This window comes from Carassius auratus, chromosome 11 (assembly GCF_003368295.1).
Source record: "Carassius auratus strain Wakin chromosome 11, ASM336829v1, whole genome shotgun sequence".
In the NCBI taxonomy this organism is placed as follows: domain Eukaryota; kingdom Metazoa; phylum Chordata; class Actinopteri; order Cypriniformes; family Cyprinidae; genus Carassius; species Carassius auratus.
In genome coordinates, this window is record NC_039253.1 from 8,202,256 (window position 1) to 8,228,101 (window position 25,846).

The window sequence follows — 25,846 nt, forward strand, 5'->3', positions numbered from 1 at the left end:
TTTATTTTTTGAAAGGGGCAACTGTGCTTGAGTTAGTGAGTAACATCATGGATCATGTTCTGTTTTAGACCGCCATGCATCTCCAGATGCCCCAGACCAGAGGAAGAGCTAGTCGTGCAGCTGAATCTGAAACCGTGTTTGATGAGACAGGACTACAGGTGGGACACGGATCTGGATGTCTGCAGTGAGCCTGTTGGCTCTCCTTGCGTCTAAAGATGCATAACCTGCATGCTCTTCATTCCTCTGTGTCTTTCTTGCTTTACCTCATCTGTGGCTGATGTCTGGATGTTTTTTGTTAACTCTTTGTCTCCTCTTTCTAAAATGTTTTCTCTTCAAACTTTGTTCTGTGTCTCACGTCTTGTTTTAGGGTTTTTGTGTGTGCGTGTTAAAGTTTTCACTTTCTTTTAGTTTCAATGTCTTCATGGTTAACCTCTGTTTATCTTTTTTTTAAGTTCTGTTCTTCTGTAATGTCTTTGTAGTTCAACCTGCAAAACTACCTTCCGAGCTTAGTTAATTGTTAATTAGCAAGATTTTACGATGGAACATTACAACATTACATTTTCTGGTACTATTGCAGTTTCTTTATAAATAACTAACTTGCAATACGTAACTTTCTTGGTTTTATTTTGATCACCCACCTCAACGTTCATGCCCTCAAAGGAGTGAATGCTAAACTTTCAGGCAGTTGATCCAGAGCAAACACAAGTCGGCTTTACCATACACAAAGAAGCAGAGGAAATAATAGACCTACACAGCTAAACATTACTCAAATACTTCAGCCGTCCTACATTTCACATCACAGGAAGAAGTGCTTAACCTTCTCATGACCTCAGCTCCCTCCAAGTACAATACTTATGAATCAGAATGTAAAGACTGAAGTCTTACACCACACTTTTGTTGACTAAACAATCTAAACACACTGCCACTGCAGAAACTGGCCTTTTTTTTTTAAGTTAAAATGTGAGAATATGGTTTATTAGCATCAGTTAAGCCCAGTTTAAGTGTGTTTTCTTGTTTGGGTTCAGCTCATGGGGTACCAATTATATATATATATATATAATATATTATTCATTTAGCAGAAGCTTAAAAAGTGACTTACAACTGAGGAATACAACAAGAAATTCATCATAAAGAGGCTAATAAACACAGGAAGTGCTCGTAATGCAAAGTTTCAGGCATTGTTCAGATTAGTACAAGCTAGATGGGGGTATGAGGAAAAGAGAAATATTATTTATGAATTATAATATATTTTTTATATTTATTAATATTTTTTAGGATGAAGTCAAATGGTGATTATGGAAATGAGTTTTCAGCTGTCACTTGAAAATGGTCAAAGATTCAGCATTCAAGATAGTGATAGGAAGACCATTTCAACAGCCAGGAACTAGATTTTTAAGGATTTTGTGCCTCTCTGTGATGGAACCATGATGTGTTGCTCACTTATAGATCTCAGACTTCTGGAGGTGCTGTAGATTCATAAGAGTGAGTCAAAGTAGTTCTGTGGCTTTCTATATGCAAGCATCAATTTCTTGAACTTGATGTGAGCTGCAACCGGTAGCCAGTGCAGGGAGATGAAGAGAGGCATGATGTGGTATTGGATATTGTTGATATATACTAGTCATGCCAGTGAATAATGAATAATTTGTAGAGGTTTGTGTATGATGGAAGTTCAGCCAAAAGAGCATTTCAGTAGTCCAGCCTAGAAATGTAATGGGCCTGAACAAGTAGTTGCAGAATTCTTTGTTAAAAAGCACCTGATCTTTCTGATGTTGTACTATGCAAATCTGCAAGATCGAGCTGCTTTTTTTGCAGTGTGGTCTTTGAATGTCAGCTAGTCATCAAAGATTACACCAATATTTCTGACCGAACATGATGGGGTAATTGTTGGTTAACCTAGTTGGATGGTGAAATCATGCTGTGGTGATGGAAGACAAGAAGGCAAGAAGCTAAGTCTTTGCCAGGTTGAACTGTAGGTGATGTTCTTTCATCCATGCCGAGATGTCTGCTAGGCAGCCTGAGATCCATGCAGCTACCATTGGATCATCTGGTTGAAATAAAAAAGCTGTGTGTCATGAGCATAGCAATGGTACGAGAAACCATGTGCCTGTATGATGGGTGCAGGTGATTTAGTGTAAATGGAGAAGATGAGGGGACCAAGAACTTATCCCTGAGGAACCCCAGAGACTAGTTGATGTGCTTTGGATAGTTTCCCTCCCCAGGCTACCCTGAAAGACCTACCTGGTACTTGGATCTGCAAGGCTTCGGTGACTGAAAGTAGCAGTCTCGGTTGAATGGCCACTCCTGAAACCTTGTTTATTATAAATGTAAATAACCAAAAAATAAATACATTTATTAAATCTGTTTATTAAATAAAAATAAATAAAAATGTCAGTTGTAAAAAAAAGAAGCAGCAAACAAATCTAATCAGTTTCCTTATTAATGAAAATTATTCATACAAATTAATATTTATTGATTTAGATTTATTTAATACATAAATTTGTATATGTATAAATACAACAACTTAATGCGGGGAATAAAAATCATCGGAGAAGGAAGTACAACAAAATTTGACATGAATTGATGCCAGGCCCATACTTGAAAACTTAAACTTAAAAAAAAAAGATAATTCTCACAAAATGAGCAGTTTTTGTAGCACAGTATAATTTCCATCCAATGCCCCATATCAACTGTGTCAATATACTCATTTTGTGTATATATATATATATATGGTGTCTGTTGTTGCAAATTGTACGTTTCTAATTTAAGGCCTAATTTAAGTTTAATAACTGGTGAAAGGGAATCTGTTAATGCTGGACAACTCTGAATATTTTGACTCCGAATGTTCCGCTCTCCTTTAAATGAATTTTGATAGATAAGATTAGAAATGTCATGCACTCTTCCGTCTCCTCCTGTGACTGTAAAAAAGAAATTGGGGTTAGAAAGCTATGGATCTGGCTCATGGCGAGTCTTCGGGGCATGTCAGCACACGCTCGTGGCAGTTCCTAAATCGCATATCCAAATACCTGTCAGTCAGTGTTTCTACATCATGCCTGAGGGATTCTGGGATGGGCTGGTGTCAGTAAGCCATTCTGCCATGCGCACGGTGCAGGATTAGACAGGTGTTAGCAGGCTATGGACGAGCAGAAAAGTTTGGATAGTGATACTTTCTATCTGCACATTGTATTCAGAGATCTGTCTTTGAGATTATATAATTTTGCGCTATTGCTTTTCTCTTTCCACCTGTGCATCATAGTCTTTGCCATCACACGCCTAACCTTGTTAACTAAATCTGAGTCATGTTTTAAAGGGATTTGAGGACATATGCAAAGCGTTTCTACAGAATTATTGACTGCAAGACATAGAGAGCTAATCTTGGCTTTCAACTTCCTTTCAGGAATACATCTTCCATCTGGAGCCCGGCAAGGAGGATTCTGGGAAGGGAAAGTGCCCATATGATCCAAAATTGAACAGTGTATCTGCTTTGATTAGTAAGTCCTTTCAGCGATTACATTTGAAAACTGTGGAAACCTATTTTCTACTTCGGTGAACAGCCATATTGTGCAGTCTTTTATTGCATTCTCTTAAGGGTCTACTCAAAGCAACTCAATTTTTTTTGTTGTTGAAGACTTATTGCACAGCTATTGCCCAAAAAGCGACTGGCTTTTCCTGCATACCTTAGAAACAACTTGGCATTTTCTCACGAGATGGTTCATTTCTTGACTTGGTGACAATTAAGTTGAATTAAACTGAGAAATCACTGCATTATTGCTTGTGTGTATTGGAAAAGTCCAAACCATGATTTCTGAGTAACTCGTAATGGAGAACTCAGATGGCAATAACATACTTTTATATAGAAACATGCAAATTAACCAAGCGTGCCGAGTTTTCTAACAAGCCTTCTAATGATGCTTCTAACTGCGAGACATCATGCACTAGAAAACCTGATGGTTTATAGATCGTTGGCAATGCGTAGTTTCAGAATAATGTTTGAGGCAAAACAAATTTTTACATTTAGAGGTTAACTATGCTCCATTTTCACAGAGAAACCATCAACTCTGCCAAAATAAAAGCTTGATGGTTTACCACTTGAAAATGAAAAACAATTCCCATAAATAGCCATAAATATAAATATTTTCTTCTATAGCTATATACTATCAAATTACATTTTTTTTTTTTTTATAAAAATTGTATTAAAGTTTTTACAGTATTAAAAAAGCAATATTAACTATTGTTACAATGATAATCATCATCATTATTGTTATTATTATTCATTCTTTTTTCCCAATCCATTCTTTTTTCCCCAAACATTATGCAGCCATTATTTGTTAGGATTTATAAATCTACAGTATTTTGTGACTAATTTGTTGTAAATCTGTTGTAGCTTTTTCCTGACTAAACAATCCCCAAACTAGCACGTCATCAGCCGAGTCAAAAGAACAGCACAAAGCCCCAATTTAGCAAGGCTTACACAGCAGGTAATTCAGCGAAACCCTTGACTAGGAAAACAACCGGCTAAACCATCTAATCAGCACAGCTTAGCAAAGCCCAAAACTAGCAAAACCACTTAGCTAAGCCAGTGAAACAATTTAACACAGACTTACATGAAGTGTGACCTTAAAAGCCACAAACAAACATGACAAGGAAGCTTTTGCAAACAATTTGGCATGCTATTCGTTGAAAGAACACTTTAGTGTTTGCCTGTCTGGTTGTATTTAACTACCACCTCATATGTTAGAGATGTTTGGTTGAATTTACAAGGCATTCTGACAGGCTGGAATCTAGACTTCCCCTAAGAATCAACAGTTTTGATATGCCATCGGGAAAAACTGCCGCTGGGCAGAGCAAATAGACTGTCAACAAACCCATTCTACATCCAGCATGTTTCCTCTACAAAGCCCTCCGATTGTACTTGTATCTCCCGCTGTACACCGAAGCAAGTGTGGGCAAAAACAGGCATGCCCTGTGTTCTGGATTCCTCCGAGAGGGAATTAATAATGAAAGCTGCTCATGACAGTGCTCCACCTGGCCGTGGTTCTGCGGCTCCTCCTTTAACAGCCGTGATCTCTGCCAACTACACACTGAGACACCTGCTCAAATGGCCTGCAACTGGGTTCTGCACTCTCACACACACACTTGACCTCCACACTACTTAACAAGGAACAAATTCCTCCAGAGGCAATAATAACCCCTCACAATGCACATGCATAATGACCAGAGCATATGAGACCCAGCGGGCGTCAGTCTTGTAATGTAATGTAAGTTGGGAGTTGCCACTAAGCCAAGCTTTATATCGTTGTGCGGTGTTAGTTTCAAATTTGTAATACTGCATAATTAACATATTGTTGAAAATAATAATATTAATTTTTAATCAACTAATTATTAATCAAATTAAAAATAATCATTATATATACTTACGAAAAAATTCATTCTCTTGACTGATCACTGTAAGTTGAGCATTTGCTCAGTTGAATGTTCTTTTTTTGTGCGTTGATGGATCTCCTGGCAATAATCCATCATCATAGGTGTGGCGGATGTTTCATTATGAAAAATAAAAGCTTATAAATCAAAGGTTTATTTCTTTCACATTCACAGCTACTTAAATCCTGACTTTCTCTTTTCTGTTTTTGTTACTCTTAGATGGAGAACTGTATGCAGGGGTGTATATTGATTTCATGGGAACAGACTCTGCTATTTTCCGAACTTTGGGGAAAAATGCAGTCATGCGTACTGACCAATACAACTCAAGATGGCTAAATGGTAAACAAGTGGATTATGAGTGGTTGAGTGATATGAGTGGTTTTTAATTTTTATTTAATTTAATTAAATTTTTAGGTTTTAGTGTATGGGTTTGTGTTTATATGTTATTTTATATACTTTAACCTAGAGTTCAGGTAAATTAGGTGATACTTTGCCATTTATCTAATGATCAAAAAGATGAGCAATTTATCTTATTTCAGTTCTATACATATGGGAAGTTTTTTTTTTTTTTTTTCATTTTTAATTTTCCATTTTCACCTTTATGCAGATCACTTAAATAGTCCTTATTATTTCAGGTAATTTCTCAGGCTGATAGATTTGTAATTGTGCAAAATGAAAAAAAGACATTTGCATTTTCTCTCCCTCTTTCTCTTATTTCTTAGACCCCTCATTTGTCCACGTGCACCTCATCCCTGACAGCAACGAAAAAAACGATGACAAACTCTACTTTTTCTTCCGTGAGAAGTCTTCTGGGATGGGCCAGAGTCCCAAATCACAGTCACGCATCGGCCGAATCTGCCTGGTGAGCTAAAATCTCTGACATAAAATATGATGTGATAAATATGAGCCAAAGTTTGAGACATTCCATTCAGTTCAGCATTTCTGAAAGAGATTCCAGCTACAGCCAAGAGCAAGCGAGCGTTTGTGGATACTTGACTGTGCCATTACTGTTTGCTTGCCGCTGACGTGCCGAAATCTACACATATTTGACCTCCCTGCTTACAATACATCTCTCTATCCATGTGACCCCTGAACCTGTGACCTTTTGACCTGTCAGGTCAGCCATTCTGTGAATGACAGTTTCTTCACCAAAGCATGCAGTGGAAAAGATGGCTTATTCATCAGCACCATAGCGATTTGTCCCAAGCGCGGAGCTTAACCACAAGATCTTAATGAAAATAGTGCCAGACCACAACTGCAAATTGAGCAGGGCAATGAAAGCAAACATGGAACAGCAGGCTTGAGCTACAGGGGTAAACTCAGGGGTTTGTGGTGCATCTTCTTGGCCTTGATGTAAGCTTGTGGGTGTGTTCATGTTTAGCTGTACTTGGAGGGATAAATTCTGAAAAGTTCTTTACAAACGTTGTTAAATTATACAAAACTCTTTTAAAAACTTTAAATATTTTATTTATTTATTTATTTATTTTTAAGATAAAATGCAGTATGTATAGAGATTAGATGATGGCTAGTTTATGTTTTAAAGATGTGTTCAAATTTGTTTTACAATGTCAAGTTTCAAAATGAGCAAAAATGCATCATAATTAGTCCATATAAGTGAGCTAGATAATAAATAATTTGAAGCCTTATAGTAGTCATTTTAACTCAATATTTTAGGATTAAGGTTATTGTAAATAGTTTAATAAAACAACTAAAGTCGATGGCAGGAACCACCATTCAGAAGTTTTGGTGTTTTTTTTTTTTCTTTTCAGAAAAATACAGTACAAGAAAAAGTAATATTGTCTGATATAATTGCAATGTAAAGTCATTGGTTTCTGTTTAAATATATATTGTGACGAGTCAGCTGCCTCCTCCCTGATTATCACCGGCACCCCGTCCTAAATCGCCGCCCTTCACCAGGCTCCCGACTGGAGTGGGTGTGTGAGAGGAGGGGCGCTGGACGAGTCAGGGCTGGCGGCGTGTGATGGGGCACACCTGAAGGAAGTGGAGCCTCATTACCGCCGCTGTTTAAAAGCCCAACGCGCCTCTCCTCAGGAGACCGGTCTCTTCCCCGTGCATGCACGCTGGTGTCCTCGTGGGTCCAGGAAGGGTGCGTTGAGGGACTCCCGCGCCACCAAGACGTGAGCTGCCGGACCCGCGATCCGGATGGGAACCGCACCCGTATACACGGCCGACGGGCCAGGATGCCGGGCCGTCCATCCCCTACCAGCGCCGCGGCCAACGAGAGAGACGCGGCCGCTAGGAGAAGCCGCCGCCCCTCGCGCCCCGGACCAAGGAGGGGAGCGCGTGCGGCCGCCGGACTCCGCCCCTTGCCTGGACCCTTCCTTGATGAACACTGCCCGACCTACACAAATCCCGCAGCACAACGAGGACACCAGATTCCCTGTTATTTTGGACACTTTCCCCCTTTTGGCCACTTTTATTCCCTTTGTTTTATGATTTCTGTTAATAAAAGCCTCTCCGAGGCCTGACGCCACGCCCACTGTGTCTGTCTTGTGCTCCTCCCGTGACAGTGGTGGAGAATGCGGGCAGGCGGAGCCTAGACAGCGCAGTTGGGAAACGTCTGGTGACGTCACTCCCTCTCGCTTGCAAACGTTCGTGAGAACCCAGACTGGGACAGAGGAAAACTGGGGACAGCCTCCCAGCCACACAAGGGGTAAGTGACTTTTCCATTGTCATTTTACCCTGTGGTTGGTTGAGGCTGTCACTAAAACCCGGTTTCTCTGTCCCTGTTCTGGTGCGCTGCGAGAGGGAGGACCGCCCGGAGAGGAAACCCCGCCCACTCCGACCGTTTGGAGCCTGGTTGAGGATGGTAGCACTCCCGTGTGGGCGGCGCCCTGATGACGGGGATGTCGCTTGGGAGGGGGAATGTGACGAGTCAGCTGCCTCCTCCCTGATTATCACCGGCACCCCGTCCTAAATCGCCGCCCTTCACCAGGCTCCCGACTGGAGTGGGTGTGTGAGAGGAGGGGCGCTGGACGAGTCAGGGCTGGCGGCGTGTGATGGGGCACACCTGAAGGAAGTGGAGCCTCATTACCGCCGCTGTTTAAAAGCCCAACGCGCCTCTCCTCAGGAGACCGGTCTCTTCCCCGTGCATGCACGCTGGTGTCCTCGTGGGTCCAGGAAGGGTGCGTTGAGGGACTCCCGCGCCACCAAGACGTGAGCTGCCGGACCCGCGATCCGGATGGGAACCGCACCCGTATACACGGCCGACGGGCCAGGATGCCGGGCCGTCCATCCCCTACCAGCGCCGCGGCCAACGAGAGAGACGCGGCCGCTAGGAGAAGCCGCCGCCCCTCGCGCCCCGGACCAAGGAGGGGAGCGCGTGCGGCCGCCGGACTCCGCCCCTTGCCTGGACCCTTCCTTGATGAACACTGCCCGACCTACACAAATCCCGCAGCACAACGAGGACACCAGATTCCCTGTTATTTTGGACACTTTCCCCCTTTTGGCCACTTTTATTCCCTTTGTTTTATGATTTCTGTTAATAAAAGCCTCTCCGAGGCCTGACGCCACGCCCACTGTGTCTGTCTTGTGCTCCTCCCGTGACAATATATTCAAATTTAATTTATTCATGTGATGGCAAAGTTACATTTTAGCAGCCATTATCAGTATTAAATATTGTGATGCTTAATATTTTTGTGAAAGCCATGATCAGTTTTTCAGGGTTTCTTTGAAGAATAGAAAGTCAAAACTGAAATTATTTGAAACACACATTTTTCTTTATTTCATTTTTTACTGTCACTTTTGATGGATTCAGTGCATTCTTGCAGAGAGAGAGAGAAAAAAAAAAAATATATATATATATATATAGATTTGTGTGTCTTCATGAATGGGTTTGTGCTTGTGTATTTTTTGTAACATGCATGTGTTCATAGAGCTGTTTCACATGTGGAACCACATGGTGGCATATGACATTGCATGTGTGTTTGTGTGGGTGGTAGGATTTTTGTGTTTATCTGCTTTCTGTTTTGTGTTTACGGGTATGTTTATATGAGTGCGTGGTCGTGCAGCCCCCCCAGGTCTTTGTTTATGAGTCGGGGTCATGTGGTGACCTATCACGCAAACACACCCCTGTGCTCAGGACTTTATGGATCACACTCCGGAGAACCAGCCATTCTGCATCTCACATCTGAACCCATCTGGTCACCATCCACCCTCTCTCACAAAGATCTTTAGCTTCTATTAATAACAATGAGTCATGCGATCAAATATGAAACACGCAGAGAGAGACTGGGGTACTCTATGATCATTCATATCATATATACAGTTTGTTGATAACTCATTTAGCTGCATCTGTTTTAAAGCGGTAGTTCACACAAAAATTGACATTTCTTCATTTACTCATGTCATTCTTCAAAAAGTATGACTTGCTTTTTTCTGGGGAGCACAAAGGGTGATTTTGAATTTATGTCAGTGAGGACTGGGAATGTCAAGCTCCAAAAGGGTATACAAAATGAAATGAATTGTGGAATTTCCTTTATCGTTCCATTATATTTCAAGTTTGCTGAAGTCATACAAAATGTAAGCTGTGGATGAAAATGAAAATAAGCGAGAATTAGAGAATTAGCGAATCCAGATTGTGAATTAATTGTTCTTTTGATTTTTAGGGCCCTATCTTTCACCAAGCACAATTGACTTTGTACACCGACGCATGTGTCATTCCTATTTTGCAGAATATAGGTAGCCAAACGGTTGATGGTCCCCATTGACTTCAATAGTATGGAAAAAATACTATGACTATGGAAGTCATTGGGGACCATCAGCTTTTTTTTTTTTTTCTTGTTCGTTCAGCCGAAGAAAGAAACCTTATACAGGGTTAAAACTAATTTAATGGTGAGTAAATGATAAGGTATTTTCATTTTTGGGTGAACTACTGTACTCCTTTACAGATAAATTCTCCCCTAAAGGTAAAGGGTGAAACTTCCCTTCCTACATCCAAACAAGTAGGTTGTAATTGAAGTCCGTTGATAAATCAGGATTCCTCAGCCACTCTCCCTGAAATTTGGCTGGCCATCAGACAAGATGAGTGTGTTTTGTGAATCAGACGAGACACTATTTGCAATCTTGTCTTCTCACAGCTAACTTTTCCTGACTGTTTGTTCCTCTCTTTCCCATTGCGGAGGGGCTTGCCATGAATTAAATGCAGCTATTCCGCCCCTCTTTGATTTTGACTCTAACCGATGGCTCTCAACGTGTGTGTGTTTACAGAATGATGACGGTGGTCACTGCTGCTTGGTCAACAAGTGGAGCACCTTCCTGAAAGCCCGTCTCATCTGCTCGGTCCCAGGAGCTGATGGAATTGAAACGCATTTCGATGAGCTCAGTAAGTCTCCATTTCTGTCTCACTCTGTTCATCTCCAACAGATAAAGTCGTCAGTTGAAAGGCCCCATCTCGGCTCTTAAAGTGATTTGCTTTGGACGGTGGCCAGTCAAGGATCACTTTAGCTGTGTGTGAATGAGAAAGATCCTCTTCTGGTTAGTCAGGTTTCAGTGGCCCTGTCCAATGTCGCCCACACCCAACTACAAAACCACATGCAAAGCCTCCATCCACCCACAACATCCTGGATCCCCTAACGGGGGCCTCCAGGTCTTCATTTACTCCGGGCCAGGTGACGTACCTCGCCCTCCCTGCCATATGGCACAAGATTCCCCCTCTACGTCCATATGCTGAGAGGGATAATGGCTTATTCGAAGCCGTGTTACAGAAATCCACCCTCTTTTTCTGAACAAAAGGCTCTTTTGAGAAGGCTGAAGGTGTGGGAGATGTGCCATAAGCTGTGGAGAGACTTGAAGGGAGTTCGGATGACGTCTAGAGAGAAGGCCATGCCCTGCGGACGGATCAGGTGGACCGACAGGAATGCCGGGTCCACTAAGGGTCTCTCTCGCTCTTACAGTCATTTCCAGACTAATTGGCCCCAGTGATGTAGGGAAACTATGGACTATGATCATGCTGGAATTTATTGCTGTTGCTCAAATTAATAGAGCAGTTTTGGGCTCCAGAGCACAGTCGCTTAACACTTATAAACATGTTTAGCTCTATTAGTGTGGAGGATGTTTACACAGGCTAATGGTGAGGTGAGGATATACTGTAGGTGTGTGTTAAAGGAGGGATATCAAGGCATTTTTAATAAGGCAATAAAGCTGTAGCATTGTGAGTTGTGGCAGTCTAGTAATGAACAGGATTAAGCTTTTATTATAATACAGATGGAGTTTAAGTACACTGTGTCAGTAGTATTCAGAATGATCATAATTAGTCAAGTCACCTTTATTTATATAGCGCTATTAACAATACAGAATGTGTCAAAGCACTTTACAGTATTAAATAGGAAAATAGTGTGGCAATAATGCAAAATGAAAATAATAAACACTAAAGGCAGTTCATCATTGAATTCAGTGATGTCATCATCCAGCTTAGTTCAGTTTAAATAGTATCTGTGCAATCAAGTCAATGATATCGCTGCAAATGAAGTGTCCCCAACTAAGCAAGCCAGAGGCGACAGCGTCAGGGAACCAAAACTCCATCGGTGACCGAATGGAAAAAAACCTTGGGAGAAACCAGGCTCAGTTGGGGGGCCAGTTCTCCTCTGGTCCCAATCAAGGCTGCAGCAAAGTCATATTGTGCAGAGGACTCATCTGTTTCCTGTGGTCTTGTCCCGGTGAACGTCTAGGAGACAAGGATCTGTCTCTGCGGCTCATCTAGATGTCTTGTTCTCCGCTAACATTAGGGCTGTAGAGGTCCTCTCTAGGTGCACCATCTGGGCTGGATACTTACTGGATCGGGGTGACTGCAATGACCATCTGATCTGGATACAGAATGGATCTGGTGGCTACAGTGAGCTCGGAATAAGAGAGAAACAGACTAATATTAGTGTAGATGCCATTCTTCTAATGATGTAGCAAGTACATAGTGTGTCATTCCGGTGAAGTGTTTCCAGTCCGATTGTCCTAATTAATCCAGCCTTAAATCCTTTAATGGATTTGAATACTAAAAATGTGTTAGTGTGTTATGTGTAAGCCAGGTTAAAGAGATGGGTCTTTGATCTAGATTTAATCTGACAAGAGTGTGTCTGACATCCAAACAGTGTTAAGTAGGTTACTCCAGAGGTTTGGTACTAAATAGGAAAATGATCTGTCGCCCGCAGTTGATTTTGATATTCTAGGTATAATCAAATTGCTAGAGTTTTGAGAACGCAGCGGATGTGGAGGACTATAATGCAATATGAGTTTGTTCAAATACAGAGGTGCTAAACCACTCATGGCTTTATAACTAATAAGCAATTTTTTAAAATGTATATAATGTTTGATAGGGAGCCAGTGCAGTGTTGACAGAACCGGGCTAATGTGGTCATACTTCCTAGTTCTAGTAAGAACTCTAGCTGTTGCATTTTGGACTAACTGGAGTTTGTTTATTAAGCGTGCAGATTAACCACCCAGTTAAGCATTACAATAATCTAACCTTGAGGTAATGAATGCATTAATTAACGTTTCAGCATTTGACATTGAGAGCATTGGTGGAAAAATGCAGTTTTACAAATGCTACAAACGTGCCTTTTAAAGGAAAGGAATTACACATTTACATTTTTTGGAAATTAGATCTCATATATACACCACGATTTAAAAGTTTGGGGTCAAAAATAATTATTTTATTTGATAGAATGATACAGTAAAAACAGTAATTATTGGGAAATATTATTGCAATTTAAAGTAGCTGTTATGCCTGATTCAGGAGTACACAATCTATTGTCATAATTCTCCATCATAATTGATTTTCTCTGTAAGGTCACATGGGTGGGAAAAAAATAATGTTGACCATTAGTATCATAGCATAAGTTTTAGCAATCTAATGAATTCTTGATCAAACTAATCGAATACCATCTTATATTATTTTCTGTTTGATTGTTGGACTTTAATGTAGGTCACATAACGTGTTAATAATTGCTTTTTTTATGTTTTTAATGACATTTTCTGCCTTTTCTGTTCAGTATTATTGACAGTAATTGTGTAGATTTTAACATAGATTTTATACAAATATTTTAACATAGATTTTATATATCTGCTATGCTCATGTAACTGGCTTTGCATTTAAGTGAATTCGAACAGTTGGAAGATGTTAAGAATTTGGCAGATTCGTCCCAAATGACCAAATGTTTGCACAAAAAAAAAAAAATGCTGTGTCATTTTAAAAGTATGTTCATCGTTGTTGAAGATCTTTAGATGTGCGCCATTAACTGCAGTTCTTCTGTTGTGAAGGACAAAGGGAGAGGAAATTTTGCCCTCAGGTTGCCAAATACATTGGCATTGGTAAAAGAGAGTTAAAAGTGTTATTAGCTGAAAGCATAAGAAAAATAAGGGGATGGAGCATGTTGCAAACTGAACTTGAACCCACATCTCCAACATGAACTCCTCATGTGTATGTGGAACATGTGCATTAACTATTACACACTGTCTTCTGCATTTTTTAATTCATAAGATCATGAGTTTCTAGCACTGTGTATGAGATATGAATGAATTTTTCTGGTTGTCTTATAAGCCCATGTCTTTCATCCATATACACATGATGCGTCACCTGCTCTATACATACAGCTATACTCAGATATAATAGTTGGCAGGATGTGTGTGTGAGGCAATAGGAACCATATGCTTTGCTATTCTCATCCTTATTATCCTATGAGTTCTCCATGAGGAGCACTTCAGCAGTCCTTAAACACACTCACTTATAACCTCACACACACAGACACTCATATGCACACATAAGTGTTTATGCAAGCCAGCTCAGCAAGTTTCATAATAGCGATAACATGCGATGTCTTTTCTCTGAAAACTGTCTCCTTCACATTATTTACTTTCCAGTTTATTTATGCAACTGCTGTCTCTATTTTTTAAATGTTAAAAGCGATTTGTGTTTGTTGTAGAAAGTTTATATTGTTAAAAAAAAATTCTCATTACTTCAGACGGGTGAGTTAAATGCAGTGAGAAACTCTGAGTCACAGGACGTTTGTCCCAAGATTCATTAAATGCGCTTGATTTATGCACTGCAAATATTAGCAAAGTGTTCTCCAGCTTTGTCACTGCAATGTTCCTCTGTGTTTGTGTCTTTTAGAGGATGTGTACATACAGCCCACGCAGGACACTAAAAATCCCGTCATCTATGGGGTCTTCTCTGTGTCTGGGTGAGTCTGAAAATACTAGACATGGTCTTCCTCCATCTGGAAGCTGTAGAAAACACTGGAAGTCTTGTTTAGCATGGGCAGTTGTCCACTGCATTTGCATCTACTTTTTTTCTGTACACTTTTAAATAGCCTGCATCATGTATTAATAGCTTTATAACAAAAACTGTCATATTTTCCCCCCAGCTCTGTTTTTAAAGGCTCAGCGGTCTGCGTCTACTCCATGGCGGACATTCGGATGGTGTTCAATGGACCTTTTGCCCACAAAGAAGGTCCCAATTATCAGTGGGTGGCCTACACTGGAAAAATCCCCTACCCTCGTCCAGGAACAGTGAGTTTCACCCTCTTATGAACCAGACTACCAATAATAAGATGAATTATTGGCATACTGATTTAGAAATATTAATCTCATCCCACTGTTAAAAAAAAAAAAACAAGCTTGAACTTTACCAAGCTTCAAACCAAGCTGAAAGTACAAATTACAAGTGGGGTTTATCCTTTCGATCTACCCATTTGGAAGTTAGGCTCTGTATTAGGAGAATACAGAGATCTCATTGGCTAAGGTTGGTCCCCTTGACCCATTTTTGCTAGTGTCCTGGTGGGACTTTCACCCCTAACATGAAGTCCACGAAAGACTACCCTGACGAGGTCATCAACTTCATGCGGAATCATCCCACCATGTACAACGCTGTGTATCCGGTGCACAGGCGCCCCCTGGTGGTCAGGACCAACGTGGACTATGAGTTCACCACCATCACTGTGGACCAGGTGACTGCAGCCGATGGCAACTATGAAGTGCTCTTCCTGGGTACAGGTGAGTTTGGAAAATAGCCTGCTTTTTACATACATACATACATACATACATACATACATACATACATACATACATGCATGCATCCATACATCCATACATCCATACATACATACATACATACATACATACATACATACATATATATATATATATATATATATATATATATATATATATATATATATATATATATATATATATAATTTTTTTTTTTTTTTCATATAAACTTATGTTATATGCTATAAAATATGAAATATTTGCATTATTTTCAGTTTAGTTTAGTTTTCATTTTAGTTACTGTATATATAAATATATTTTTATATTTATTTTAAGTTCACTTTGATTTATAAAGCACATTTAAAAACAACAAGCGTTGTACCAAAGTGCTGTACAATTAATGCACATAATTAAACAAGGAAGTGAGAACCGCTCTTCTTGTATTGTTAGTTTTAGTTTTAGCTTTAGCATTTTTCGGGCTACCAAGTTAAGGCGATAGTTAGTATAATTAAAAAATGTTTAACAGCATTAAGTTTCTCTATAGAATGTGGTGTTGTTGCTATCTAATGCCTTTTTTGTACTAAAATAAAATAAAAAAACAGGCCCCACTTTATGTTAGGTGGCATTAACTGCTATGTACTTACATTTAAATGATTAATTTGATACAATGCAATTATTGTGTTTGCAAATGTTTTTACATTGTACTTGTATTTAAAAAAAAATACCTGCATGTAATTACGTTTGTAATTAATTTCTGTAATTATATTTATAGTTTAAATGTTGAACCATCCGTTACACCTCAATCCACCCTTAAACCTACCCATACCACCCAACCTGTCCCTAACCTTACCCGTATCCCACCTCAATAGCACTAATTGTGTTTTGGAATACAATATGAACAATAAGTACATAAGTACTTGTTTTATTATGTATTTACAGTGTGGTTAGGTACAGTAACTGTAATCTTGCCTTTTCTTTAAACCTTTGTCAAGACACTGAAACTGCTGCAAGATAAATGGACATAAAAAGTCAGTTTCATTCATCCTCAAGTGTACTGTACATTTATCAGAGGAGGTGAAAGCATCTGACTCTACTTAGATGGATGTTAAACACACACACACACCCTCACACACACACAAAAGGTTTTGTGTTTCCAGCTTTCTGTTCTCAATACAAATGCTGTGTATGCAGCACATTAAAGCTGCAGGGTCACTTTATAATAATCGATCAGCCTACAACAGCTGATCTGCCTAACTCTCATCTCCTTTTCAAACTTTCTTTTAACCTTAAAGAATGGTGTCAGAATCACACCATTCTTTGGTCTCGTCGTGCTGTAGGATATCTCTTTATGTCTGAGAGTCTAATGGGCTTTTAAATCAACTCTGCGCGGCCCATTGCACCTACAAGCACTCACAGGAGCGTCCCTGGCTTTCAGCTGGCGTCGCTCGCCTGCATTCAAAGCTCAGGTTAGATGTATTGCTCCGGTTGCAATAAATCTCTGGTGACGTGCACGGAGGAATGCAACGGCATGCTTAAATCAAACAAGCGTTCCGCTAGTACACAGCCACTGAAATACCTCTGCTTTGAAGCAGAGACAGAGCCTGACAGGGTACAGCCGAGCTGAAAGACGAGTGTGCCGTGAAAAGCAGTGAAAACAAAAGACAAAAGAGGGATTTTTGAAGGAAGGGATGATGTGTGGAAAATGTGAGGGGTCTACACGGTAGATGGGATGGAAAGAAAGAGTACCTCAAGTGTTTCTGTACTCAGTGAAAGATAATAATCATGATCTTATCAGGGCATAAGATGCAAAGACAAAACGCTTGGAAAAGGGAATAGATACAAAGTTGGCAGAGGAATATCATGGTGCTTTGAATGTTTTGGGACTTGTTGTTTAATCTGACTGTCTTTATTTTGGCCTACAGACAGAGGTACAGTGCAGAAGGTGATTGTCCTGCCCAGAGATGACCTGCAGACAGAGGAACTGGTGTTAGAGGAAGTAGAGGTCTTTAAGGTGAGATCTGTGCCCTTTCTTTCAAAACAAATCTCACTGGCACCCAACTTTTGCACACTTTTTAATTAAGTCATGCACAATCTTTCACTCCCAGGTCCCTACTCCTATCACAACTATGAAGATTTCTTCAAAACGGGTAAGAATTTGCTGTACACTAAACCTCGTAACATGGTACACACACACTGACTGGAGGAATACCCAAATACATGAAGCGGTAACAATAAACCCACTTAAGCTAGACGTGCAGGTGCTATCCGTCTCTGTAATCTATAAGCTTTAATATGGGGATAACAATTTTACAGATGCATGGAGATAAAATGTTAAATTTCATTTGTGGTTTATTCTTTCATCATGATTGGGATTGTTGGCAGATGTGGCATGACATCATAACTAGGATGTAATTTAAACCCTAGTCTTCCCCAAAAAAAGCTGATTTAAAACAGCTGATCCTAAAAACAGAAATGTCAATTCTCTAATGCTCCATTATCATAACATAACAACTTAAATTTGCAGTTCAAAACCTACACAGGCCTGCACAGTCATGTGTGGTTTTCTTCTTTCTAAAGAGATTGGAAAATAGAAAATGATGTACCTTGACATTTTAGGATCAAATTATACATCTAAAGGCAGAAAAGAAAAAGAAAGATTGTCACTCTGCATAACAACATGTTTTGATTTTGCTGCAGCAACAACTATATGTGGCGTCTCCGGTTGGGGTGACACATCTGGCCCTGCACAGGTGTGACGTCTATGGCGAGGTCTGTGCAGACTGCTGTTTGGCCCGGGACCCTTATTGTGCCTGGGATGGCAAGTCCTGCTCTCGGTACTCGGCCTCACAGAAGAGGTAAATGGGCCAAAGCGCTTCAAACCAAATAACACTGAAACACAGTGATAGTCAGCATCTTTACATACACCAGATTTATGTACAGTAACATACAGGTGGTGAGAACATTTGGTTTTAAAATGCCATAGATGTTAGTTCATTAGACACAGATTTGAATCTGAATCTCATTTGGCTCTTAATAGGAAATAATGAAATTCTCACGAATTTCTCACGAAACAAAAGTAATTCCAAAATGACACATCAAAGATCATATTCCAGTTATGTGCGTTCATGAGGATTAGAGTCTCATTTATGGTCACAGCCTCCTAATTTCTGGAAGTTTTGTTCATTAGATGTTGCAACTGAAGATGTTTTGCTTTCATGCAGTCAGTTGCATTAGTCATATTGGGCAGTTTCAGGGGAAACTACAGTTTTGATTTAAAAGCGTCTGCTAAACACATACATTTTAATTTAGCCCAAAGTTTTTGAGACAAACAGGTGTCCGTATGGATCTTATTTAGGGAAGGGCGAGTATTCATATTGTGAAACAGGATGGGACTTCCCCTAACATTGCAGAAAGCTGAAATCCCCGAGAGACTGATTGATCTGAACTTTACGCTTGTTCTGTCTGCCAGCTTTCATCCTGGCTGACCGTCATATCTTAAGTGTGTTGAAACTGCAAATATGAATAATCTAATCGGATGAGCTGTCTTCTTAAATTTTCCTTCAGATATATACGTGCCGTCAGTTAGTCAATACATTTCTAATTTTGTCATGTTGTCTTCCTTTCAGACGCAGCCGGCGACAGGATGTGAAATATGGGAATCCTATAAGGCAGTGCAGAGGATACAATTCCAACAGTAAGCTACTAGTCTGACTTTAATACAATTAATATTTGTAAATATATACATTTATTATGTATAATATCAATACATAGATTTAGCTCTGCCTGTTTTTTTATTCTAATATAAATGTGTCTGTCTAATGCATATTTTTAATGCACAGCTAATTCATTGATAAATCATTCAAATCACAGCTAATAGTTGTTTTCATGGCATGACACATTTATCAGCATCATACGTTTGTGAATTCAGTTTTATACCTTTTCATTTATTTTGTGAAATTTGTTTATATAACTTAATCGTGTATGTAAAATAGAGTTGTGCTTTCTTTATACAACCTCAATGAGCTGTTAACAGAAAGCATCATTGTGCTCTGATCTGAACTTTTTATTTGCATTACTGTAGTTTGACTGACACCAGTCTCACATTCTACTGACTCTGCTCTAATAGTTCATGGCCAGCTCTCGTTTTTGCTCCAATGCTGTGCTGTTGTCAATGAGAAATGGCATGTTGTTGTTGTTGTTGTCCAGCCAATAAGAACACACTAGAGATGGTGCAGTATGGGGTGGAGGGCAGCAGCACATTTTTGGAGTGCCAGGCCAGATCGCCCCATGCGGCTATCAAATGGCACCTCCACCGAGACAACAGCGACAGGAGGAGAGAGGTAAAAACTCATGCTGTATATATATATACATATACATACAAAGAAGATTTTATAGATTCAGTATCCTCCTTTTTAGACACACTGGATGCCAATAATATGAAAGATGACAGTATGAAAGAGACTACCGTATTTTCCGGACTATAAGTCGCACTTTTTTTCATAGTTTGGCTGGTCCTGCGGATTATAGTCAGGTGCGACTTATTTATCAAAATTAATTTGACATGAACCAAGAGAAATGAACTAAGAGACATGAACCAAGAGAAAACATTACCGTCTCCAGCCGCCAGAGGGCGCTATATGCTGCTCAGTGCTCCTGTAGTCTACACTGAGCGCCCCCTTGCGGCTTTAGATGGTAATGTTTTCTCTTGGTTCTTGGTTCTAAATAAATGCGACTTATAGTCCAGAGCGACTTATATATGTTTTTTTTTCCCCGTCATGACGTATTTTTGGACTGATGCGACTTATACTCAGGTGCGACTTATAGTCCGAACAATACAGTATATAAAAAAGTGGATTACATTTTTTTAATTAAATTAACTGTAAAAATTTTATAATTAAAAATTTATATTTATTTTCAAATATTTGAACAATTACATTTTACGTATAGTATAATTACCAAAGTATTACATTTAAAGTATAAAATTGTGTTTTTAATATAAAATACTGTACATATACAATAATAATTTCCATGTCATTATACTCTCTCTCTCTATACAGATATATACATAATGTATGTTATAAAGGAAATAAAATAATAATAAAATAATAATAATAAATATAAATATTTTGTATAATATTTAATATATATTATTTAATATATAATATTAAATATAATTGTGTATATATAATTATATAATTTTGTTATTTTATATATATTATATAAATATTAGATTATATTACAATAATATAATCACAGTATATAGTAAAAATGAAGTAATTTAATATTTATAATTCTATAATTGATTTTTTTATTGATATAATTTACTAATATGTTTGTAATGTAGTGTAATTGCATTTAAAAAATTATATATATATATATATGTGTAATATAGTATCTGTAAATCTGCATGGAAAATGCATTTAGTTATTAGCCATATCATAAAGATAAGTATTGCTTATTGGTATCGGCCAACCATCATTTCCATAAGGAACAGTAATAGATCAATAAGCAGCCCGAATGGCAGCTCCAAAGTTCATTGCATTATTTCTCATGGTTGTTTGTGTGTGTGTTACTTCAGGTCCGTACCGACGAGCGCGTGTTAAAGACAGATCAAGGCTTGCTACTACGTTCCCTCCAGTCCTCCGACTCTGGCATCTACGTCTGCACAGCCACAGAGAAGAACTTCAAGCACACTTTGGTCAAACTTCAGCTGGTGGTCTTGACCAGCCAGGCCGTCAACAACATCCTGGTGGAATCAGGCCGTCCTGTGACATCTTCGCTCCAATCCAGCCCCTGGACCCCCAGCGCCGGACAATACAAAGACCTTCTGACCATCCTCAGTCAGCCTGAGATGGGCCTCATAAACCAGTACTGCCAGGACTATTGGCAATATGGAGACTCTCTGACGGGAGTAATCAAGGCCAAAGACCTCAAAGAGCTGAAGGAACAGAAGAAACCGAGGAATCGCAGACATCATGGGGACCAGGAGGAGACATGAGGAGATTTCCACCCCCCGGCCTTATAGAAAAGACTTATAAAAGAGGAAAACCTGTAAAAAAAAAAAAAAAAAAAACTTCCATCAACTGAAACCGAACTTGCAAGCAACAAACGGAATTCCCTTTTAACACATAAAGATGATATCATACACAGTATTTATTGTAGGTTGTATATAGTACCATTCTGTGGATTTCTTTGTACTTAAATAGAAAAATCAATGCTCTTTGTGTATAAGTACCTAACGGGCATATATTATTGTTATATTATTTTTATTGTCACAAATACAAACAAAACAAAGGAAATTCGTTTTCCATTTTCCGGGCATTGACGACTCGTATAAATTGACGTAAATTCAAAGACTATGAACTATGTTGAACTTGAGGGGTATGGGTATGGAAAGAGCGACGGGGATGAATCTTGACCCTGGACTCACAGAAAGACATTCAGAAAAGGCGGGGCTGGAGACGCTGACATCATAATGCACCTCACCACTAGTCCCACCCCTAAGTGCATTCTGGTCCCTCATTGGTTCCAATGATACACCAGCTCATATTGTCTTCCTAATGTCACTCTGTATGCACAACGCATCTGTTTAATTGCACACATGTTTGTAAGGTAATCAAGTTTCATGGCACAATTTTTTTTGTGACTGTTTTGACAAATGTAAAACAGCTGCTGAGGGCTCTTAGTAAGCTATTATTGTTTTAATGCCACTTTTGAAAAGACTAAAAGCACAAACCAACTCGCACCATGATGATGTCATGAATGCACAAATGGGAAAGCACCTCCAGGTCATATTTCACCTTTAAAAAAGTTAATAAATCCATTCTTTTAAATCATTATTTTCATATACAGTAAGCAAATTCCCCCCTATGTTTTAATGTTCTTATAAAAATTTTCTCATTATGGTGAAAAAAAAATATATATATATATATATATACTGTATATATATATATATATATATATATATATATATATATATATATATATATATATATATATATATATATATATATATATATATATTATATTATATTATATATGATATTATGATAATTATATTTAAAGACGGAAATGTCACAATGCAAAACTGGTGACATGGGACTCACTTTTAAGCAACAATTATATATAATTAGATTCCATTTTAGTTTGGGGTGAAATATGATCTGGTATTGTTTTTAGAGATTCAGCTAATTATGGCACATAGCCTAAATATGAATTTAAATAAACTGGTGTAGACTACAATATTATAAAAGACACATCCTGATATGTGACAAAACCTACATTCATTTTCAAAATGTGTTCACACTGTATAGTGCATTTTATCACAGTTTTAAACTACTCGAGGTCTTGGGAATCTGGCTTTTCATTGTGTGCATGATTTATGTAGTGGTATTGTGATTACGAAATTAAAGATAGCTACGCTGCAGTTCTTTCTGTTCATATATTTTTATGGTCAGGTCGGGGTTGGACAGAAGGCTGATGGTCTTTTTCTGCGCAGCTTATACAGGCAAGACAGAGGGCAACTATTCACCTTAAAACGTTGACTAACTGTTTCCTCAACAGTTGATGGTATTGTTACTGTTCCTACAAAAGCACCACATGATCCCAAATCCACTATGAAGCAGTGTCTTGCAGCGAGAGAAAATAGTTGTACAATTTTTGGTATTTTTAAGATGTGTCTTTAGAAATGTTTGTGTTTTTATTTTGTCATCAGTTTGAGACTAAATGCACAGGTGATGTTACTGTGATAATTGTGTAAATGATTTTCTTTCCCCTCTTGCCGTTGCTAACTAATAAATTAAAGCTCTATATTTTATAGTAATTCAGCTGGCCATTTTTTTTCTTCACCAGCTGATACTTTGATCTCAGACTCGGGGGGGGGGGGGGGAGTTTTTTTTTATATATATATATATATATATATATATATATATATATATATATATTTTTTTTTTTTTTTTTTTTTGGAAGAATCCTGGGCTGACAAGACTGAGGATGGATTTGCTGGTATGTTTGAGAAAGTAAAGCTTTCATAAAGCATTATCATAGCTTTTGCATGCTGACACCAGTGGTATTTCTGTTAAAATTCAGATTTATCAAGCAGTTTGTATCAAAAAAAAAAAAATTGATGGTATTGTTACTGTTCCTACAAAAGCACCACATGATCCCAAATCCACTATGAAGCAGTGTCTTGCAGCGAGAGAAAATAGTTGTACAATTTTTGGTATTTTTAAGATGTGTCTTTAGAAATGTTTGTGTTTTTATTTTGTCATCAGTTTGAGACTAAATGCACAGGTGATGTTACTGTGATAATTGTGTAAATCAGTGGTTCCCAACCTTTTTCAACTCGCGGCCCACACAACCAAACACATATGTTTGCGCGGCCCACTTCAAAAAAATTAACTGACCCCGCTATTGTTGGGTTAATAACTTAGTACTCAGAAGCTAGATTTTAAACTGTATTTATTGAATAAACATGGACAAAAAAAAAAAAAAAAAAAACTATCGCGATTTTTTTGATCAATTTTGCAATTGTGACACACACCGATATGCTTTTACAGTCATATATGCATTCAGGATTAATTTTAAACATATTTCCAAAAGAAAACCAATCAGAGCTTTATCAAAAAGTTGTAACATCTCTAGAACAGACATAAGTCAAAATGATCACTATAGTGAAGATGTAAAAAAATGTATAGACTTGTGGCAAAAAAAAAAAAAAAATCCTGTATACAGGGACTTTTTTTTCTTTTTGCCATGCATTCTTCATAGAGCTCATTAATTGTAGCGGTGCCTCAGGTGTTTGCAGTGTGTATACAGTAGGCTATGTGTTTGCAGTCAGCAGTGAGAGCGCATAAATATAACGCGAAAGCACATTAAAATAATGCACGAGTGCGAATCTCTCTGTTCGCACGCAGATTTCCTTTGCTCGTTCACACTTAAAACGTGTCTCCTCTCACTTAAACTGCATCCTGTTCACTAACAAATTCACTCTATGCTCATGTGTTGGACATGAATTATTTTCGCACATTTTTATTTCTAGCCTTTTACCGCAGTGAGAACGCTCTGATCCGTCAACATTGGCTCAGAAAAAAGGCGCATCGCAGACAGTGTGTGAACCTGGAGTTAGGCATATGCCCAGTCTCTGTTCTCGCGCTAGGCGCAATGCATTCTGATTGGATCAGATAGCATACTACGGGAGGTCAGGGACACGGAAAACTGTGCTATAAAGCGATTTAGAAATCGCGCACGCTCAAATCGTGATTTTAGGACGTTTCCTTTTAATCGCACAGCCCTAGAATGGACTGCAAATGAACAGAAAATAATTGGCGGCCCACCTGCAATGGGCCGCGGCCCACAGGTTGAAAACCACTGGTGTAAATGATTTTCTTTCCCCTCTTGCCGTTGCTAACTACTAAATTAAAGCTCTATATTTTATAGTAATTCAGCTGGCCATTTTTTTTCTTCACCAGCTGATACTTTGATCTCAGACTCGGGGGGGGGGGGGGAGTTTTTTTTATATATATATATATATATAGATATATATATATATATATATATAAGTTTTTATATATATATATATATATATATATATATATTTTTTTTTTTTTTTTTTTGGAAGAATCCTGGGCTGACAAGACTGAGGATGGATTTGCTGGTATGTTTGAGAAAGTAAAGCTTTCATAAAGCATTATCATAGCTTTTGCATGCTGACACCAGTGGTATTTCTGTTAAAATTCAGATTTATCAAGCAGTTTGTATCAAAAAAAAAAAAAAAATTATATATATATATATTTCCTCACCCTTAGGTCATTCCGAACCTGCGTTACTTTTTTTCTTAAATGCAAAAATTAAAAATGTTAATTTGGGGCTTAGAATAATATTCCCTGGAATGTTGATGTTAATGTTTAGAGAAAGAGTACGCCCCCCCCCCCCAAATGTCTTTATTTTATTTTATTTTTTTTTATTGTTCACTTAGTTCATATGTACTCTAAATTTATGATGGAGTTAATGCAGGAAATGTGTTTAAATCGAGGTTGGTGCAAATGCATTAATTTATATTGAGTGATGCTCAAGTAGGCATGTTGTTATAGCGATCTTACAGGAGAGGGCGCCCACAGAAGACAGGGGCGGGCGCGGAGAAGATGCAGAAGAAGAGTGTTGTTAAATATTATTGTGAACGCACGCAGAGTTTTGTCTAATGTGAATAAATGCCATGCAGTGAACCAGATTAAACGAACCCATCAAATTATGCACATCTTGGAATTGATTCATTTCGACATGCAACAAACTTGGAGGCACTGCTGGGATTTGTAAGAAGTGCGAGACGAATTGCGAGCCGAAGGATCACTGTGAGCACGCGAGAGAGCGGAGAGTCTCGGCCGGGTAAGCGGATGTATATCCGGAGCGTGAGATGGATCTGGAAGCTCTA

The 25,846-nt window shown here is 38.7% G+C and overlaps 1 protein-coding gene across 1 annotated transcript in view; it reads left to right on the forward strand.

Annotated features, from left to right (window-relative positions):
- LOC113110919 (semaphorin-3F-like) overlaps positions 1 to 22,336 on the forward strand; it is a 62,317-nt gene extending 39,981 nt beyond the window's left edge. Inside the window, exons 6-19 of the mRNA XM_026275209.1 lie at positions 69 to 158; positions 3,395 to 3,488; positions 5,638 to 5,757; positions 6,141 to 6,280; positions 10,648 to 10,762; positions 14,540 to 14,609; positions 14,793 to 14,937; positions 15,198 to 15,420; positions 17,340 to 17,428; positions 17,523 to 17,564; positions 18,115 to 18,272; positions 19,044 to 19,111; positions 19,624 to 19,757; positions 20,996 to 22,336. Coding sequence (XP_026130994.1) covers positions 69 to 158; positions 3,395 to 3,488; positions 5,638 to 5,757; positions 6,141 to 6,280; positions 10,648 to 10,762; positions 14,540 to 14,609; positions 14,793 to 14,937; positions 15,198 to 15,420; positions 17,340 to 17,428; positions 17,523 to 17,564; positions 18,115 to 18,272; positions 19,044 to 19,111; positions 19,624 to 19,757; positions 20,996 to 21,415 — 1,908 coding nt within the window. The 3' untranslated portion in view covers positions 21,416 to 22,336. The remainder of the gene's footprint in view (positions 1 to 68; positions 159 to 3,394; positions 3,489 to 5,637; positions 5,758 to 6,140; positions 6,281 to 10,647; positions 10,763 to 14,539; positions 14,610 to 14,792; positions 14,938 to 15,197; positions 15,421 to 17,339; positions 17,429 to 17,522; positions 17,565 to 18,114; positions 18,273 to 19,043; positions 19,112 to 19,623; positions 19,758 to 20,995) is intronic.
- The last annotated feature ends 3,510 nt before the right edge of the window (positions 22,337 to 25,846 follow it).